General features: G+C 40.0%; 2 protein-coding genes across 2 annotated transcripts in view; one reads left to right on the plus strand and one right to left on the minus strand.

The window, feature by feature from the left end:
• The window catches only part of scfd2 (sec1 family domain containing 2), a 114992-nt gene extending 107554 nt beyond the window's left edge, over window positions 1-7438 (minus strand). Inside the window, exons 1-2 of the mRNA XM_031311947.2 lie at window positions 6494-7438; window positions 4812-4980 (exon numbers count right to left, since the gene is read on the minus strand). Coding sequence (XP_031167807.1) covers window positions 4812-4980; window positions 6494-7307 — 983 coding nt within the window. The 5' untranslated portion in view covers window positions 7308-7438. The remainder of the gene's footprint in view (window positions 1-4811; window positions 4981-6493) is intronic.
• A 1363-nt stretch (window positions 7439-8801) lies between these two features.
• fip1l1a (FIP1 like 1a (S. cerevisiae)) overlaps window positions 8802-20000 on the plus strand; it is a 35051-nt gene continuing 23852 nt past the window's right edge. Inside the window, 8 exon segments of the mRNA XM_036006919.1 lie at window positions 8802-9013; window positions 9247-9313; window positions 11512-11655; window positions 12990-13087; window positions 13199-13314; window positions 13819-13886; window positions 18945-19038; window positions 19189-19285. Coding sequence (XP_035862812.1) covers window positions 8947-9013; window positions 9247-9313; window positions 11512-11655; window positions 12990-13087; window positions 13199-13314; window positions 13819-13886; window positions 18945-19038; window positions 19189-19285 — 751 coding nt within the window. The 5' untranslated portion in view covers window positions 8802-8946.

Consider the following 20000-nt stretch of genomic DNA (forward strand, 5'->3'; position numbering starts at 1 on the left):
GAAGAAGAAGAAGAAAAGAGGTCTCACTCTGTAGCTAAAACAGAGACCAGCTGAAAAGAGGAGCTACAGCAGTGAGAGAGAGCGTTGCAGTACAACAAAAATATGGTGTTTTTTGAAAATTAAACCATGTAAACCTATTCTGGTACAACCTTAAAATACAATTATGAACCTGAAAATGAGCATAATATGGCTGCTTTAATGAATTATAAAGTGCGCTACTTTTCTCGGCTACAGCTCTGTGTCTGTCCCTCCGCTCCAGTGTCACTCACCACTGAGTCTGACTTAATGTCCCCAACACTATCTTTTACTGTGTGTTATGTTGAAAGTTTCTAATTTATTAAACAATTGCTTAAAGTTGCAGTAGGTAAGACTTATAAATCTAACTCTCTGTCATATCTGCTGAAACTGACCCTATGTTCCAGTAGAACTACATGAAGCAGGTCATTTAAAAAACCGCTCCCTGTTCAGATGCACCAATCAGGGCCAGGGGGGGTGTCTAACTGTGTGTCAATCACTGCTCATGCACATGCATTAATTCTCCCTTGTGGGGGGAGGGGCTTAGGAGACCGTTTTGGGCTTTAGTGGAAAGGGGGGAGAGACTGAGAAATTGTTGATGTTCAAATTTTTTGGCTAAGTCCTGGATCTTCACAATCCTACCTACAGCACCTTTAAAGGATGTAAACTAAGTTGTGTTGGAGTTTGTAACATTAATTTGACTAATTTTTACTGTAAATGCATATCAGTTCCAAATATCAGTTATCGGTTTTATTAACTACTAATAATCGTATTGATATCGGCCTTGAAAAACCAGTATTGGTCGATCCTAAATTGATATGTCATGCTATCTTGTTGAGAAGGGGGTTAAATAACCCTCCAAAGTTAGGATACATTTTGGTGAGGGAAAATCTGGCAAAAGGGGTCCCATGACCTTACCTCAAGATATCTGAATGAAATGTCACTCAATATCACAAAAAGAGTCTCTAGAGCTGCACATAATTGTGTTGACTGCTGTGGTGTAAATAAAAAGTACATTAATGTAACTGCTTTGGGGTCAATTCTTAATGCAAACATTGCTAGTTTTAATAATGCACCAGGTTAGAGAGAACCTTGTACAATTGTAAAATCTCTTTCAAATCTAAGCAAAATTGGTTTTGCAACTAAAATATCCAAAATCGACATTGAATCAAAAATCTAACCAAATTGGGACCTTGTAAATCGGAATCGATTCAGGAAATCAGTGGCAATACCCAGCCCTACTTGAGACTCTTGAGACTTTGCTGGAAAGATCTGGAACAATGATTGCAAACATTGCCGCCGGGCCCTCAACCTCTGCACAGCCACCAATCCCAACCTCTTATCCATCATCACACACTTAACCCTTTCTTATAGACAGCCAATGCAAGAGGGTACGCTTGTTGCTAGGGCTGCACAATCATTCACAATTTTATCGATATCACAATATGGACTAGTGCAATATCCAAATCGCGGGGGGCACAATATTTGTTAAAGGCAAAATATGTGTCAAACCATTCTGAATTAAGGACTGTGGTGCTGCAGAGACGAAAAGAAAAACCTTTGGTTGGTACAGATCCTCGTAAAAATCCCACTATTATCATTTTACGTTTTAATCATTTTCAATGAAAATGAGAATAATGATACAAAAACGATCATTCCCTCCAATATTGTGAATCATATTGCAATCACAAGATCAGTCAAAATGGTTGCAAGTACATATTTTCCTCATATTGTGCAGCTCTACTTGTTGCTGCAGCATGGAGCATGCAATATAACACATTTTCGTCCGTCAACAGTGAGACAACTCAACTACATGGACTTGAGACCTGCATTTTGCAGATGTATTATAGGGATCTGTTTGACGTGCCCCAGACTTGCATGCGAGGGTCGGTGCAACCTGCCCCTGCTGTGCTCACATTATCTGCTACAGTACACACTGTCTAAACAGCACTGACTACAAAGATCTAAGACGGGTTCCATTACAACAGAACCTCCCACCTAGTTCAGAACGGCCCTTGCTGCATTCACGGTATGTGTAAGCCTGTTCATGAACTCAACGCAGCCAGACATACTGCATGACAGCTCCAGCCACAAAACTCTTCTTTTAAGCCAAAGTCTTTTCCTCCTGCAACCACATGAAGCGACGAAGCGGAGTGGAACACATGATGGAGGACTAATCCCTGCCATGTACAACAGCCCCACCGCAGGCACCGAACACGTGCATCTGCACGGCCACGACAGGAGGCAAGCTTCACTGAACCACTGGCACCCAATGCTGGTCATGTGCCACTCAACCAACTCAGCAGGGGGATGGCTCTGGCTGGTGAGCGTGTGTTTGGCCAGGTGGGAAAAGTATGTAAAACTGTATATTGTGGTTGTGTCAGTGGTAGGGATGGGTTCCAATGGCAAGTTCCAATTTGGATGCGGTTCCAAGTTGGAAAAAAATACTTGTCACACAAACTCACTAAAAAGATTTGATGAGGGTTTCAAAACTGGATTCAGATTTGATTAGAGGATTTGGAACTGGATTCAGACGCGTTGAAATGCTATGGAACACCCCCCCAGTCAATGGACAAGTATGAATCCCATTCAGATAGTATAAATATTCCGAGGGGAGGTGGGTCATAAAATATTTGCTATGATCCTTTGTAACTAAACTCATAATTCTGGATAACATTTAACCATAACACATATAGACAGACAACCATTCACACATTTACACCTAGAGTCTCCAATTAACCTAAACTGCATGTGTCTGGAGTAGGGCTGTCCTCGACTAAAGAAATTCTTAGTCGACTAACACTTATATGATTTTGTCGATTAATCGATTAGTTGATGTAATCGACAGAGCTGTGCTCTTTGAGAGGTGATTAAGACTAGAAAAGCACAATATAAATGTAGTTAATGAACCATCTGTAAAACTGAGTTTCTCCACAATTAATCCTGCAAAAGCACCACTTTAAATCTTGTGCTTACCAGAGATGTGGTCATAAGTTTCTTGGAAATGAGTAATTAAGCATGAATAAGCATAAAAAATGACTCATCAACTAAAGAAATCTTAGTCGACTAAGACCAAAACGACCGATTAGTCGACTAATCGACTAAGAGGTGGCAGCCCTAGTTTGGAGGTGGGGGAATCAGAGCACCCAGAGGAAACTGCAAACACACAGGACCAGGGAGAACAATCAAACCTCCAAAGAAAGGCCTCATCAGGCCAGCAGGTTCAAACCATGGGATTTATGAAATATCAAATTATTCAGACAATCAGTCACAAACTACTCAAATCTAGTAATATACTTTTTCAGTAAGAAAGGGAACTGCTGTCTGTTAAGTGATGCACCATAGGAAGTCACTAGCCAGACATAATGCTTACCTGTAGCTGACACTAATACACCACATTTGATGAGCCGGTGGGGTCTTTTGTGCTTTCCTAATGGGAAACCCAGTTTGTTCTTGTGCGCTAAAAGTGCAACATGCACTTTAAAAAAAAAACAAGCTATATCTCTAGAGGGAATAATGGAAGGGTTCATGAATGGTCTGATCATTGGGGTAGAAAGTGGGGCTACAACAAACAAATACTCTCATTACAGATTAAGTGGTTAGCACTGTTGCCTCAAAGCAAGAGGGTTCCAGAATCGAACCCGCTGGCTGGCGTGGGCCCTTCTCTGTGGAGCGTGCATGTTCTCTCCGTGTTACCAAGGTTTTTTTTTCGGGTTCTCCGGCTTCCTCCTTCGGTCCAAAGACATACAGGTTAGGTTAATCCTGTTAAATGTTGACTCTTAATTTCCCGTAGAAGTGAATATAAGCGTGAATTAAGCGAATTAGGTGAATCAGATTAACCGGAGTCAAATTCCTTGTTTGTTTGCGCAAACTTGGCCAATAAAGCTGATTCTGATTCTGATTCTGAATGATTGTCCGTCTCTTATGTGCCCTGTGATTGTCTGGCTACCTGTCCAGGGTGAACCCCGCCTCTCGCCCAATGTCAGCCCCCTAGAACCCTGTAAACTAAGGATAAGCAGTTATAGATAATGGATGGAAGGATGGAATTAACTAATTATTAAATTATTATTAAACTGTTGCAGCACTAGTACAGGGGGAAAAAATGGGGCTTATAAGCCAAACCCAAGGCTGAAAAAGAGATGACATTAGTTTTTGCCCTTTCTGTTTTGTCATATTGGGTCTTGGACATTACAGTGAGTTGAACCACCAGAACTATGAATAGACAAATGCTATACATCTATAGCCAAAATATCTGAAACTTAAGCATTTCAGTTAAGAAGTATAGGTAAAACATGTATAGGTGTAAAGCAAACTGCAAACTTATCTATCCAGCAGAACCCTTGAACATTTGTTCAATCCAGTATCTCCTGATTATTTACTAAAATGGGGTTTTCTACCTTTTTATTCTGTTCTTTACTTCCCTTGTCTAATCGTGATATCTTCCTCATTTAGAGCTGGTGTCATCATTTTGTCTTTTCTCTTTAAAGCAACACTAGAGAACTTTTCCCGCTTCGGTCCCCCTACAGGTTGGAAGTGGAATTGTCCATTACATTATATTGTCCAGTTCATTCAAACTACAGATCCGCTACCCGATCTGGCAAACTTGCATAATGTAATGTAATGGACAATTCCCCTTTAAAATCAAAATCAAATTATGGCTGAAAAGAAATGCGATTGATCAATGATCACTATGAATGACAGTAATTTCAATCCAAGTCTCTCAAGCAGGTGATAATAACAGCTGGCTATTGCTATGAATGAACTATGGTCCAGACTATCATCAGAGATACACTCACTGGGTCTGTGCGAGACAGCCGGGGGCCAGGGTGCTCTGGGAGTGAGGGGTTCGCTGCACACTTGTGAGCTCCAGCATGTCCACTTGTACGTCGGTCACATGGCCAGGTAAATGTTTGAGCACAGTCAGAATCTTCTCCACCAGGTTGTCGCCATGGTGACCAACAGCTCCTGAGAACCAAAAATGACAAAACATCTACTCAGTATGTAGTAACAGTACTCACTAACAGTCAGTAACATATCAACATCAATATTTTTCTACACGATTCTGGTCACAGAATACTATTTTGGAGTTTCACCTATGAATACCATAAATAATAACAAGACAGGATCATGATTATGATGTGATTACAGGGTTTCCCCCCAGTGTACTGCAAGCCAGGTGGCCCACTGGGCCTTAAGTTTTAATGTATTTTTAAATGTTTTTTAAACTACAGTTACAATGGGTCGGCTCGGTTGGAAACTTAGACGCAGTCATATTTTCAAATCTCCAGTTAGCCTTTAGCACTGACTTAATGTAGGGCCCTATGGAATCTGTCTTATAGCTTTTTTAGATTCTGAATATCACAATTCCGTTGTTTTTCTATTGGGCTCTACATTAATGCCGCCATCAGTCTGTGACTGATCCCAGCCGGACCCTTGACAAAAAAAGACAGTTGCCACTGAGCTTAAAGGTCCCATGGCATGAAAATGTCACGTTATGAGGTTTTTTAACATTAATGTGAGTTCCCCCATCCTGCATATGGTCCCCCAGTGGCCAGAAATGGTGATAGGTGTAAACCGAGCCCTGGATATCCTGCTCTGCCTTTGAGAAAATGAAAGCTCAGATGGGCCGATCTGGAATCTTCTCCTTATGACGTCATAAGGGGAAAGGGTACCTCCCCTTTCTCTGCTTTGCCCGCCCAGAGAATTTGGCCCTCCCATGAGAAAGAGAGAGACATCATGGCTTGCTAACAAGCGAAGCATGGCAGTTGGTCAAGGCCACACCCCCACCCTCCACCTTGCCCCCCCCCCCCCTCTCTCCTCCTCAATAGCATTTAAAGCTACAGACACAGAAATGGCACATCCTAAGGAAAGCTCATTGTAGGACTGGCTCTAGTGGCTGTAATTCTGCACCAAGGCTGAATTTCGGGAAAGAGACTTCAGACACAGTATTACGGGACCACTAAGGTCTATATAAAGAGACTTCAGATACAGTATTAGGGGACCACTAAGGCCTATATAAAAGAGACTTCAGATACAGTATTAGGGGACCACTAAGGTCTATATAAAGAGACTTCAGATACAGTATTAGGGGACCACTAAGGCCTATATAAAAGAGACTTCAGATACAGTATTAGGGGACCACTAAGGTCTATATAAAAGAGACTTCAGATACAGTATTAGGGGACCACTAAGGTCTATATAAAAGAGACTTCAGATACAGTATTAGGGGACCACTAAGGCCTATATAAAAGAGACTTCAGATAGAGTATTAGGGGACCACTAAGGCATATATAAAAGAGACTTCAGATACAGTATTAGTGGACCACTAAGGTCTATATAAAAGAGACTTCAGATACAGTATTAGGGGACCACTAAGGCCTATATAAAAGCATCCAAAAAGCAACATGTCATAGGACCTTTAACAACTTTTTGGGGGAAACATTGGATTAATACAATCCAAAAAGGAGGGAGTTTTCACCTGTAAGATCCATTGTTCGGTCCACAAAAATGATGGATGCTTTATTCGGGGCTATCTTCCTTCTGTTTTTCGCGTGAGGGTGATTGGCCAGTTCCCCTGCTATGATGCGGCTCATGGGACCCACAGCAAAACTCTCTTCCCTGGTGCCTGTAGCTTCAAACAGGGAATTTAATGCCGAAGCCAAGGATTTGATTTCAAGCTGCAGTCCAACAGGGAGAGAGTGCATGTCTACGTCCACCAGGCTTCCAAATCTCTTCTTCTCTGGACGTTTTTCATTCAGGGACTCCAGGTCAGGTGACAGCAGGGGAAACAGGTGTGCAAAAGTGGGTGTGAGGAGAAGCTGCTGGGACACAGGGGCGAAGACCACTGGGACATGCAGGACTTCAGCCGTGTAGTTCATGTTCCCCATCCACTCGCACAGCTTCTCTTCAAACTGCTCAAACACAGGGCTCCCTTCCATTTCTGTGGTGACCTTGTTGGCGAGCAGGTGCACGGAGTGAGCGACGGTGGTGAAGACAACACAATACTGGAAGTGACTGAGGGATATGATGTCTTTAATGACGTCGACTGTTCTGCCCTTCAACAAAGTGCTCACCACGAACACTGCTTTCGGTTCATTCACAGCGCAGGCTTCGAAGCTCGAAAACTCCTTTAAGTTTCTGGCTCCAGCCTCCAATAAGACGGCGGCCCCTCCGCACCAGTGGAGAGCTTCTGCACACTTGTCATCCATAAAAACAACCGCTTTCTTTACCTTCGACAGCACCTTTTCCCACATCTGTACCGGAAAGTGCGTAAAATCCTCCGTCGTCAGCATTTTGGCAATTATCAGTGTTAGCTAGCTAAATGCAACGGAATTAAAGACACATCAGAAATGTCAGCTAAAGTAGCTCCAACAAAACAACACAAGAGTCTCTTGAAGGTGACGTGGCAATCGCCCGTCGCAGCATAAAAACGTCATCCAAGCTTTAACTCGTTGCTATGACAGTAACCAGAATGTTCACTGTATGTATACTAAACTATTTTGGGTTGATGTTCAACATCTTATAAGACGGAACACTGAGCAATCTATTCAGTTTAAGGATAAAGATATTTTTATTTGTTTTGAAGGCAATGAGATGGACAATTATGTTTATTTTGTTCAATGAATCTTGTTATTGGGAAAATTCCACATTCACAAGAAGAAATGGGCGGACTCCAGTCCAAACCAAGCTTTGAACAATTTTTTCAAGAACTGCACCAATACGGCAACACTATAATAGACATTAAACATTAAGATGCTGCGTTCCAGACACAATTTTTAGCACGTAACTTACGACTTCAAGTCACGACTCACGACTTGGTAGCGTCCCAGGCAAAAGTCATGACGAACCCTTGTAGCTAGCGTTAGCGTTAGCCAGCGGCTACCTACCGTTGATGTTAGCTCGCGCTAGCTGATACTAGCGATTTCTAGTCAGCGACATATTTTGGGCTTAATTTAATAAACATAACCTGTAGTAGTACACAATCGTATGTGTATTGTTTTGATTACAATATGTGGAATTAATTTTACCTTCCCTATTTATTTCTATTTCTCACAGTTAATCACCGGCATCTGTACAGCATCAAAAGGGGACGACATTGTTGTTTATGTGTGTGTGTGTGACGTCAAAAACTGTACTGTAAGAGTACAACGATCTGGTACCAGTTCACGAGTATAAGTTACGGGTTTGACGGCCGTTCCGGGGCACTTTCACCGGTAGAAGGTTGTGAAACCACGAGTTACGGGTTGCCTGGAACGCAGCATAAGACTGGGAGTGTGTTTGATAAATTCCTTATGTACCGGTGATACAAATTTTGACTTAATATGTACTACACTTTTCCTTTGTACTTTTTAATTTATTTTCTACATATATTTTTTCTGTATATGCATCTCTGGTATTGACTTTTTGTATATGAAGCTACAAAAAGTCAATACCAGAGATGCAGAAAAAATGAGAGATGACCAGAGATACTGGCGTTGTACCTTTGTTCTTTACTAATAAAAAAAAAAAAAAAAAAAAAAAAGACAGTAACCACAATGACTCGCATGAAGCCAGTCCAGAGTTATCGATTTATTTAATATACCGAGTCTCTAGGATTCACTGTCATTACTAGCAACGACATGTCAAGGGCTGAAAAGCAAAAAAGTGAATCAAAAGAGTAGACTTTATTCTTAAAAACATGTTAAAAAGAAATATCAACCAAAAGACAATTGTCTTTGATAACGGTTAGGCTAGTCAACTCAGCGCGAGACAGCTGTCTGACCAATGACAGCTGGGTTTATTTATGTGCTGTCACTTCCCTTAAATGCCTCTCCATAGCAACGCATTGCTGTCAATTTTACTGACCACTGGTATCCCACATCCCCGTTTTCCTCGACGTTTATAACAAAAGCTACATTTTTTTTAGTTTAAAAGTACATTTTCTATGTTAAAATGTCTTCATCGGAGTCAGACTCCAAAGATTTCACCGAAGATAGCGACGAGGGACAAATATATCAATGTAACGTACAATTTAAATAGGCCAACCATCAACCGTTAATGCACGTTATTGTTGTCTTCATTTTCGGCATTTAAACGTGATTACCTAGAGAGCTCATGGCTGATGGGCGTTATAGCTACTAAAGTTAAAGTGTCAAAACTAAGTTTTGACTCAGACTTCATTTGTTCTGTGTGTGTGTGTGTGTGTGTGTGTGTGTGTGTGTGTGTGTGTGTGTGTGTGTGTGTGTGTTTCAGTTATTTATGACATGATCACAAGAGATGACAAGGAGGAGGAAAAGGAGGAGGTTCAAATCCCATCCAGGTGTGTATTATGTGTGTCATAGGCAGTGTCATTACCGGTGGTGACAAGTAACTAAGTAGCCTACATTTACACAGATACTGTACTTAAGTAGGCTACAATTTTGAGGTACTTGTACTTTACAGTATTTCCATTATCTGCTACTTTATACTTCTACTCCACTCCAGAGGCAAATGTTGTTTGGGGGTTGTTTACTTGTAACAGAGTAATGGCTTTTTCTACACTGTGGCATTGTTACATTTCCATACACGATCTGAGTACTTCTTCCAGGACTGATAGTTCTTTCACTTGTAATCTTTTAATATGAATTCAAAAAAATGGCATAACGCTACATTTAAATACAGCCACAATATAAAATTATGATACTATATGATACAGGTAATGGTCTCTTAATTCTCTAATACCTCTCTTACTTTGAACCAAAGATTAAGAAGTTCAAAACACACAGGTTAGACGGGCCATTAGTGACAGCGAGAGAGCGGTGAACAAAGTCAGAGTGAACTGTGCTGGCGGTAATGAAGCATTGAGATATAATACACTTTTTGCAGTACAGTAATGACAGTGTTGCACAATACGTGTGTGATGGTGTCTGCACTGCCTGACATTTCAAGAAGCCAGTCATGTGCAACATTAAGATGTATTTTGATGCTCATTAAAATCTGCAGCCAGGCCAGCAGTGTTTATTTGTGAGCTAGGAAATGCGCATGTAAGCAATCGCACAACTGGAGCACTGATGATATCTGTGGTCTCCATTCTCCAGCCTCTTTGCCTCAGAGTAAATGTGGCATAGCCTGGCAATTACAGTAAGGTATTGTAATACACACAGCTTCAACAACAGTCTTGTTTTTTGTTTGTGTGAGTTCAGTTTTTTTCCTCTCGCATTTGTGACTTTAATTGAATGTGTACACTATTCAAGGGATACAGTCAAGTGTCTTTGCTTTTGGTTCACTTAAAGCACTTAAACCGATGCACGTCAAGAATCCCAACAAAACCTGAACAGTTGTTGATAATTGGATTTGAAAAGATAATATTAAAGGTGTAGTAGGTAACACTTATAAAACTAACTTTCTGTAATATCTGCTGAAACTGACCCTATGTTCCAGTAGAACTACATGAAGCAGGTCATTTAAAATAAATCCGGCTCCTCTGGCACCACCTACAGCCTGTAGTGTGATTTGCAAAAATCCACCGCTCCCTGTTCAGATGCACCAATCAGGGCCAGGGGGGGTGTCTAACTGCGTGTCAATCACTGCTCATGCACACGCATTCATGCTCCCTTGTGGGGGGAGGGGCTTAGGAGACCTTTTTGGGCTTTAGCGGAAAGGGGGGAGGGACTGAGAAGTTGTCGATGTTCACATTTTTTGGCTAAGTCCTGGATCTTCACAATCCTACCTACAGCACCTTTAAATTTATTCAACATAAGCCATCTCTATACAAAAAAGTGTTTTAAAGGTGTGTCTCTTTTCAGATGGCTTTATCCTGTTTGCCTTTGTGCCATGCAGTAACTGCTGTGGAACTGATGTTTTTTTTTTTTTTATAATAAAGTAATATCATATTCTAAAAAATCTCTAAAAGTGGACACTTAGCCTGTACTGTAATTGGTCTTGACAAGAGAAGTCTGAGTGAAGCACTCAGCTCAGAATAGCTACACTCACTGCAGAATTTGATCTCCAGCCTTCATAATCATCTACTGTGTACATTCATTTGCATTTTTGTCACAGCGCCTGCCAAATAAACTGCGTTTCGATATGCAATTGGATATTATCATTATTTTCATGTGTTTCTTTTGTTTTCTGGGGTAATTTGAAAGCTGTCCAAGATGATGAAGCCAGCGACAATGACAGTGCTGATGATTACAGCGATTTTTGTGTCACTGTGCAGACGTGCATATGAGACTGTTTACTTTCCATCTTCTGACAAAATAATGTTAAATCTTTCAGCCTTTTATTGTGTTTGTTTTGCCTGTTGAGCATAATATGAATGTGCATCATTTGTCAGGAACCCACTTCTGTCAAAATGGAGCTTTAAGATATAGTCATAGTTTTTTTTGTGTGATGTATTAGTCTTGAATTCGGAGGTGCCATTGGAAATTAGGTTATTAGCCCTCAACCCAGAACACAGTGTTTCTCAGTGTTCAACGTAATGTCGTGATAATGGAGATAACTTTGTTGATAATGTGCGTGCCTCTTGTTTTCTTGCAGCTCAGAGAACACACCGGTGCATCTGAAAACTGATGCTGAGTGGAGCGCACATGCATTCGCGGTGTACCCTGACACACCTTTTAGTGACGGCTCAGAGGACAAATCAACACACAACACCACCCTCACAAGACAAAAGGACCAGGAAGAAAAAGAAAAAAAAAAAGAAAAGAAAAAGAAAATAAAGGACCAGGAAGGTAATTGTATTTCTTTTAAATAAGAACAAAGTCTCTGGCTCCATATGCACACAGTATCTCTTTTTATTCTGATGACGTTTCCGCCCTCAGGCTTTCTTCAAATTCATTCCTTCATTCAACCTTTATTTATCCTCGAGAGATCATTGAGGGGCGACCCTCATTTTCACTGTCATCGAGTCAGATTACAAAGACAAATATAGAGCAACAACACAGAAAGTACAATCATAAGAAATATAGAAAGACAATAAACAGAATTAGAAAATGATTTGATAAATGAATTAGGATAATAGGGAGAAAATGCAACATGTAAAGCAGTTACAAGTAGAAGTTTGCAGGTTTAAAACCAGATTTCTAAATTGTCCAAGAGGCACAATTGAGTTGATTTTAAGAAAGTGCTGTAATTTGTTCCAGGAGTCTACAACCCTTTAATTTGTATTTCTTTTGTAATTGATTAAGCAAAAACAGTTGCGCAGTTAAACGTTTTTACATTAAAAAAAAAATACTTTAAAATAGAAATACTTTAAGCCTCATCATAATACAGTTTAATTTCAATATAGGTCTTTCATGAAACAGCAAGTTGACAGTTGAGATGGCCCAGGGATGCACGTTCCTCACACCTTCATCATTAGTTAGCCTCTTCACTACGCAGACTTTGGCTTCACTACTGCACATCAGCTCAGTTTAATGATTTCTTTATGCTAAAAAAAATGTCTGGTAGCCTTTTTAAAAATGACAAAATCTTCAGTATTAGCCCTTCTGTTTTCCTCGGGTCAAATTTGACCCGTTTTTAAAGTTTCTGTATCAGAAATGTGGTTTTCTTTCAATCAAATCACCTAAAAATAACACGCATGGTTCCATACAATGCTCTTTTCAAGTGAAATTTTTAAACTTTTATTGATTTTTGGGTGTTTTTATTCAAATAATAATAATTTAAAAAAATGTAAACAGTGTCCTGACTTAACTTTGACATAAAGCAGTCTGTGATTTACTCAACATCCTCTGATCTTAACTATTAGTCAAAATAATTCATATTTTCTGCTTTTTTTAAACTCAGGAATTAGGTGTACTGTCACATAAATGAGATCCGATCGTTGACCATGAATTCCAAAAAGAAGTGTAAAACTACAGTTAATAAGTTGGAATGAAGTTAGCTAACAAGCTGTAACACAATCGGGAGATAACTTATACCGAATACTTTATAAAACAGACAATACAAGAACAACACAAGGGTCCTTGGGCATAGTGAGTGGTTTGTTTCAGACAGCTTGAATCCAAATGTTTTACAGTTGGTAATACAAAGGGACTAGACACGGATGCATTGGACAATATCCCAGGAATCCCAGTACCAAAGGCTTCAGAGGAAAAGCCATGGAGGAAAGCTGGTAAGTAGTGGTCTTTGAGCCTGCAGACGTAGGTGATTCTTTGCATCGTGTACTCTCTGTGTAAACTTTGCTGTGGACTTGTTCAATACTATTTTGCGTTTTTACTTTTAGGTGCTAACATCTCCGATTACTTTAACTTTGGTTTCGATGAAGAGAGCTGGAACACCTACTCTACGAAACAGTCGAAAGTCCGTAAAGCTAATAGAAAACTATACACTAAAATCATGGTAAGAAAAGATGATCACTGATGTGATTTAGTCAACTTTTTTTTTTTTTTTTTGTCTTTTTCCAAGACACCATAAACACAAGAGGGAGAAGATAATCTGAAAACATGAATCTAGGGCTGGGCGATATGGATAAAAATCAAATATCACGACATTTCTGACCAAATACCTCTATATTGATATTGTGACAATATTGTAGGGTTGACAATTGGTTCTTTCACAAAATATTTACACAATGATATTTGTGATAAATAATCATCAGTAATGTGGATATAATGACTAAGTGAATAGAACAGCTAGAACAGTCTGGAAAGTTCAGAAAATTACATTACTGTAATACAGCCTGTAAAACCAGGAAAAGACACCACTTATGTGATGTTATGATATCCAAAATCTAAGACGATGTGTATCTCATATCACGTTATCAATATAATATTGATATATTGCTCAACCCTACATGAATCACAACAGACACTGTTGCTCTAACACTGTTGTAATCCCACTCAGGCCCAGAAGGAAAAAGGGACTTCTCCTGCTCCTCCTTCGTCAGGCAGCCCCTCTATACTAGCTTCCAGGTTAGTTAGTACGTCTATGTCTTCTATACCTACTCTCATTGTCTGTGTCTTCAGTTCTGTCAGGTCCATCAAAGTCAAGAACAACACAGACAATGGAAATTCTTTAGGAAATTTTATTGAATAATTATTAATTAAATTTGGCGGTATGGCTCTGTTCAGAGGAGTCCCCTGACCTTTCATGAGCACCATGGGACAGCAGCAGCATTAGGGGAAACTCACACAGTTTAAGACTGGGAGAGCTAAACTATTCCCCCATTTGAACAGAGCGGCAACGATGACATAGAAACCTATGCCACGTTATACACGACAAGGTAGAGCTGGGGAGGAGGTGGGTTGCATAGATGCGAGCAGCAAGCAGTTAGGAACAAACTAAAGCGGCTTTAAGTAGGGCGCCCTGTTTGAGTGTAGCCATTTAGCAGCGATCCAGCGACGCAGATCAGCTGATGCGACCGTGTTGTTGGCCAATAGCGGTTAGCGGCGTCTTGACTACTTGGCCTGCCAGAACTGATGCTGGGCGCTGAATTGCTTCAGCCCATATCCCATTCCTTGCTATAACTCCGAGCCCAGAGCCTGGCGAGGCTAGCAGCTGCTTGTTTCTGTTTGTTTGTGACACAACAACTATCAGCCTGGTGCCATCTGTTTCCTCCGGATCCTAAGATGGGCTCAGCATATTAGGGGTTGTATTGACAAGGGATCCCAAAAGTGTTGAGGTAAACAGAGACCAATGTTCATCTGTTAAAGGCTCCGAAGGGAAATTTCATAGAAGGTATTAGGGGCTGCACGATATGAGGACATTTTTTAATTGTGATTATTTTTGACTGATATTGCGATATGAGTCACCATATTGGAGGGAATGATCCTTTTTGTATCATTATTCTCATTTTCATTGGAAATTATTAAAATGAAAATAAAATAAATGATTATAGTGTGATTTTTGCGAGGATCTGTTCCAAACTAAGATTTTTTCTTTAGTCTGTAGGATACGATTTATAGGCCGGGACGTCTCTGCAGCACCACAATACTTTTAAGAATGGTTTGACACATATTTTGCCATTAACAAATATTGCGCCCCCCTGCAATTTGGAGATTACACTAGTCCATATTGCGATTTTGATATAATTGTGATTTATTGCAGTGCAGCCCTAGAAGGTATGTAGACACCCAGCGTTCTATGGAGGGATTTGTCCAAGTAATTGAGTTAGAGCTTCATTATGAACAATATTTCACAGCTAATATTTTTTTCAGACTTTAAGACCCACTTTTTCCATGTATTCATTTTAAGCTTTTTCTGCCAAAAATATCTTGCCACCACTTTGCACTCACAGTGGTGGAACTATGCTACTTTATGCTACTTAATACTTCTACTTTACTACATTACAGGATAGGAAAGGAGGAAAACATTTCACTTTTTACTCTACTACAATCTGATAGGTTGTAGTACCTATGTATATTAGCTAATAAAATATGATATACCGTTATAAATCAAAATTGAGATGTATCGCCTTGACCAGCTGTGACATGAAAATACTTGTAATACTGATACATATACTACTGTATATAACACTCTGACATAGGACATTTTGCTGTTTAATGAATACTTTTACTTTTGATACTCTAACTACATTTTCCGTTATGTACTTCTGTACTTGAGTAAAAGAGCTTAATACTTTCTCAATACAACTAGAGTATTGAATTCATTTACATACATTGGATCAAACACATTTAATGCATATAACACATAGGAAAATAAATCAAGTCAATTTGTATTTATATAGCACCAAATGACAACACAAGTTGTCTCATGATACTCTTCATAAGGAGCAGGTCCAGGGTAAATTTTTTTTGACTTGCCCGAAGTATATTTTTACTAGCCCCATACCATTTTTTTTAAAGACAAACGTTTAAAAAAAAAGTAAAAAAAAAAAAAAAGTAAACTAAAACGTAAAAAAAAAAAAAGTCCAACAAAAGTCAAATGTTGAAAGCATCAAAACTGTAAAAAAAAAAAAATGTCGAAAAGAACATCAAAAGCATCAAGCAGCTACTCAATTCTTCATTGGCCAACGGGACATTCAAATCAAATTATTTTGATACAATGATGCCCGAATGGGCAAGTGAGTTGTTATATTTACTTGCCCAAAGTGGCGTTTCCTTATTGTTGAACCCTGAGGTCTAAACCATACTCTAATTTACAGACCCAGCATTCCCTCCTGAGCAACGGGGGAATAGTGGGGAAAAATAAGAGTAATACAATAATAGAAAAACCATTCCATCTACATTAAATGGGTCAGCTTTGTGTTGTCAAATTGCTCTGTTCCTTCCCTTTTTTGTGTTTATTTGTAAGGGGACAAGTATGTAGCGTAGACCTATGCCACACACCACAGAATTTATAGCCTAAGCTAATTCACAATGCACGTCCCTAGATGGACCCTTTTTTTAAAAATACAATAACTCAAAACTTAAAAGATATAAATGACAGTAGAGAACACAAACTCATCAATAGATACATACCTTAAAATGCAAAACTCAAAATATAGACAAAACAATACAAAACACAGACTAATACAATCAATCACCGTAAAACAGGAGCACCAGATTATTCATGACTACATGACTGCTCTCTCTTCAAAAACAGTTTCAGATGAAGTTTAAAATGATCCCAGTCAGGATCATTTTTAAGTTGAGTAGGTAACGAGTTCCACATATTGATTCCCCGAACAGAAAAGGCTGTTTGTCCTAATGAGGATTTACGTAAGGGCATCTTACCAGTTCTTGTCAGTTCACCTCCTGGGCACTGCCAAGGTGCTCTTGAGCAAGGCACCGAACCCCCAACTGCTCGGGGCGCCATTCCATAGGCAGTCCCCTCACTCTGACATCTCTCCATTAGTGCATGTATAGGTACTGAGCATGTGTGTGGAATTCAGGCATGTGTGTAATGTGTGTAATAACAACCGAGTGAAAACATTGTAATTTCCCCTTGTGGGTATAATTTATAATTTTCTATTGGGTATAAGTATATATTATTATTATTATTATTATTATTATTATTATTATTATTATTATTTTTACAATTCCCGTTGGATGCTCCACGGCACGCAACACAGAACCCAAAGCTCTAAGAGGAACCACTTCCTTCTTCCCGTGCATGTGTACAGTCCTCTTCACATTAACCCTTGTGTTGTCCTCGGGTCAAACTTGACCTGTTTTCAATGTTTTTTATATCAGAAATATGGGTTTATTTCAAACAAATTGCCCAAAAATAACATGGATGCATGGATGTACGTTGTATGGAACCCATACAACATTCTTCACAGGTAAAATGAATGCTTGCTTTCATTGCATTTTGGGTGTTTAATTCCATTTTATAGCATTTGAAAAAAAAAAATGGTAATGGTTGCAAAACAGTATCCTGACTAAACTTTGACATTAACCAATCTGTGGGGGTGGTGATGGCGCAGTGGATATGACACATGCCTTTGGTGTGGGAGATCTGGGTTCGATTCCCACTGCGATACATCAACCAACGTGTCCCTGAACAAGACACTTAACCCCTAGTTGCTCCAGAGGTGTGTGGCCTCTGACATATATATATAGCAATTATAAGTCGCTTTGGATAAAAGCATCAGCTTAATGACATATAATGTGATCCACTCAGCATCCTCTGACCTTAACTATTGGTCAAAATAATTCATAATTTCTGCTTTGTTTAAACTCAAATATTAGTTATTTATTTATTGACCATGAATAAAAAAAAGTGTTGAAATAAGTGACAAAAACGTCGGAAAAAGCGCCAAAAATTCAATTGACTGACCCGAAGGACAACAAGTTCATGGTCGACGGGAAGACAACACAAGGGTTAATGTGAAGCTTTTAGGGGGACGTTTGGAGCACCAGAGCTGGCTCAAGCCTGTGGGAGACACAGCTGTTATAGACTGGACCCATGATAATTTACAGCCTCCTTCATTTATGTTTACACTCATGAGCAACAGATGCTTGTCATGTTAGTAAAACGCATCCAGTCCCAGCATGCATTTTGCATTTATTTATGGACGAGGTGCTGTATGCCTTTTGCTCATACACAACAGCATCTTTTCCCTTAATCCCTCTTATTTAGTGAAATGGCTGTCGAGGATGCTTACTGGCAGGACTGGCCACTCTATTAAAAATTTGTCTGTTGATGATGTTCCCCTCCGTCTGCAAGGTTGCCCCTCAGGGGAGGTCATGTGGATCTGAGCGCTATGTGGCGTCATGCATCCCCCTGTTTCTGAGTGACAGAGCTGGGCCAGAGGGGGAACCAGGAAGTCATACTGTAGCATGCCAGAGAGACAAATACACACACACTATTATGTAGTGGGTGATGTTCAATGAGGCTTTGACACAGCAGCCGTCTCATTCTATGTGAGAGTGGGAAAATGTGATGCTCTTGCTGTATTTGTTGATCTGTGTGTGATGTTCACCACTGATATTGCCTACCCTGCAATATAGCTGTATATATCCCCCCTAGTTTAAATCCATGTATCAGAATGTAAAAGAAAGTGATTGTTCTCTAACTACAAAGCTACTGTGTTCAAATTTTTATTTGGTTCGTACTTTAAAGCTGAAGCGAGCCAAAGAGACATTAAGGAGCTTCAAGCACTTCCCTGTTGAGCTGCCATCTTTTTTTTCTGTATGTTCTTCTCTGCTGCTGATTAAGTCCTAGTGACAGAAAGGGGTTATTATCCCATGTATGTATGTGTGTGTGGGTGTATGTGTGTGGATGCTCGATGGGGGGTGGGAGGGGGGGTTAGGACTGTAAAGGGCTGTTCTGTGAAGAAGGCAAGATGACCCAGATGAGGACAGAGATTTAATGCGTTAATGGACCTGCAGTGGGTTGTAGTCAGGACATGGGGAGTGAGATTAGGGCAAAGTCCTGTTTTTTTTAAATGTAATGCAAGCGTACATTAAAAGGTGAATGTAAAAAATGACTAATCTTTAAGAAAGGCTCACCTGCTATTTTTGGCACTGTATCACAATTTTGAATGGATATGATGTGGACTGTTTATCATGTAACTTGATCAACAGACAGCCAAGTGCTACCAATAATGTGAATAAAGGACAACGGGGATCCAGAGTAGAAAGGCGCCAAAGTCTCAGTGATGGAAAAAACCATTATCAGGTAGTGTGTGTGTGTGTGTGTGTGTGTGTGTGTGTGTGTGTGTGTGTGTGTGTGTGTGTGTGTGTGTGTGTGTGTGTGTGTGTGTGTGTGTGTGTGTGAGAAACAAAGACAATGTCACTGAAGCTATTAATAGCTATGTTTGCATTGCAGGTGACTACTGAGATGTCCCCTGAGGAGGATAGATTTACTTCTTATCCGTCCTCTCCATCAAACTTCAATTCTCTATTTGCATATATCCCTCCACCACGTAAGTCACCCTGCCACTGGGAAAAAGCTTTTAAACCAGCTCTGTGTCATCTTAGTGTGGGCAATGTATGATGATTTGGCTTAAAGCTTTAGTGCGTAACTTTTTGATATTAATGAACGTCCGTTACATTCAAGCCATTGCTAAATGAGTTGCTACAAAGCTAATTAAGGTTATCAGCTCCACACAACTCTCTCTGTGTTTCTCAGTATCGCTATGTTCAGAAGATTGTGGCGTCCAGTGACTTTCCCGCGCAGAAACTTGAGTGAAGATATTTACCTCTTCTGAAGAGTCCATCATGTTTTTATTAATCCTCCGTGTCCTCCTTGGCTACTAGCAACTGCATCGATGAGAGGTAGGGGGCGCGTACGTGATCACGGAAGGCTTGTATCATGTGGACACGCCGACAGTGTTGTTGTCATTACTTAGAATTCCTCATGGGGGGTGCGACAGAAACTATGCACTATAGCTTTAACCCCCGGATAACACGAAACATGGAAAGCAGCGCCACAAAGGGAAGCCACACACCGTTCATCTGTACACACTGCCCACACTAAGATGACACAGAGCTGGTTTAAAATCAACTAAATATCTCTTTAATTGGCAAATCTCCTTGCATATTGTTTTTTTCTCATCTGACGCTATGATAACAAACAGATGAGTTGTCTTTTAAGAAGCTGGGGGAGTAGATTTAAGTGGAGATTTCAGGTGGAAAGGG

The sequence above is a fragment of the Sander lucioperca genome, chromosome 11, assembly GCF_008315115.2.
Source record: "Sander lucioperca isolate FBNREF2018 chromosome 11, SLUC_FBN_1.2, whole genome shotgun sequence".
NCBI lineage: Eukaryota > Metazoa > Chordata > Actinopteri > Perciformes > Percidae > Sander > Sander lucioperca.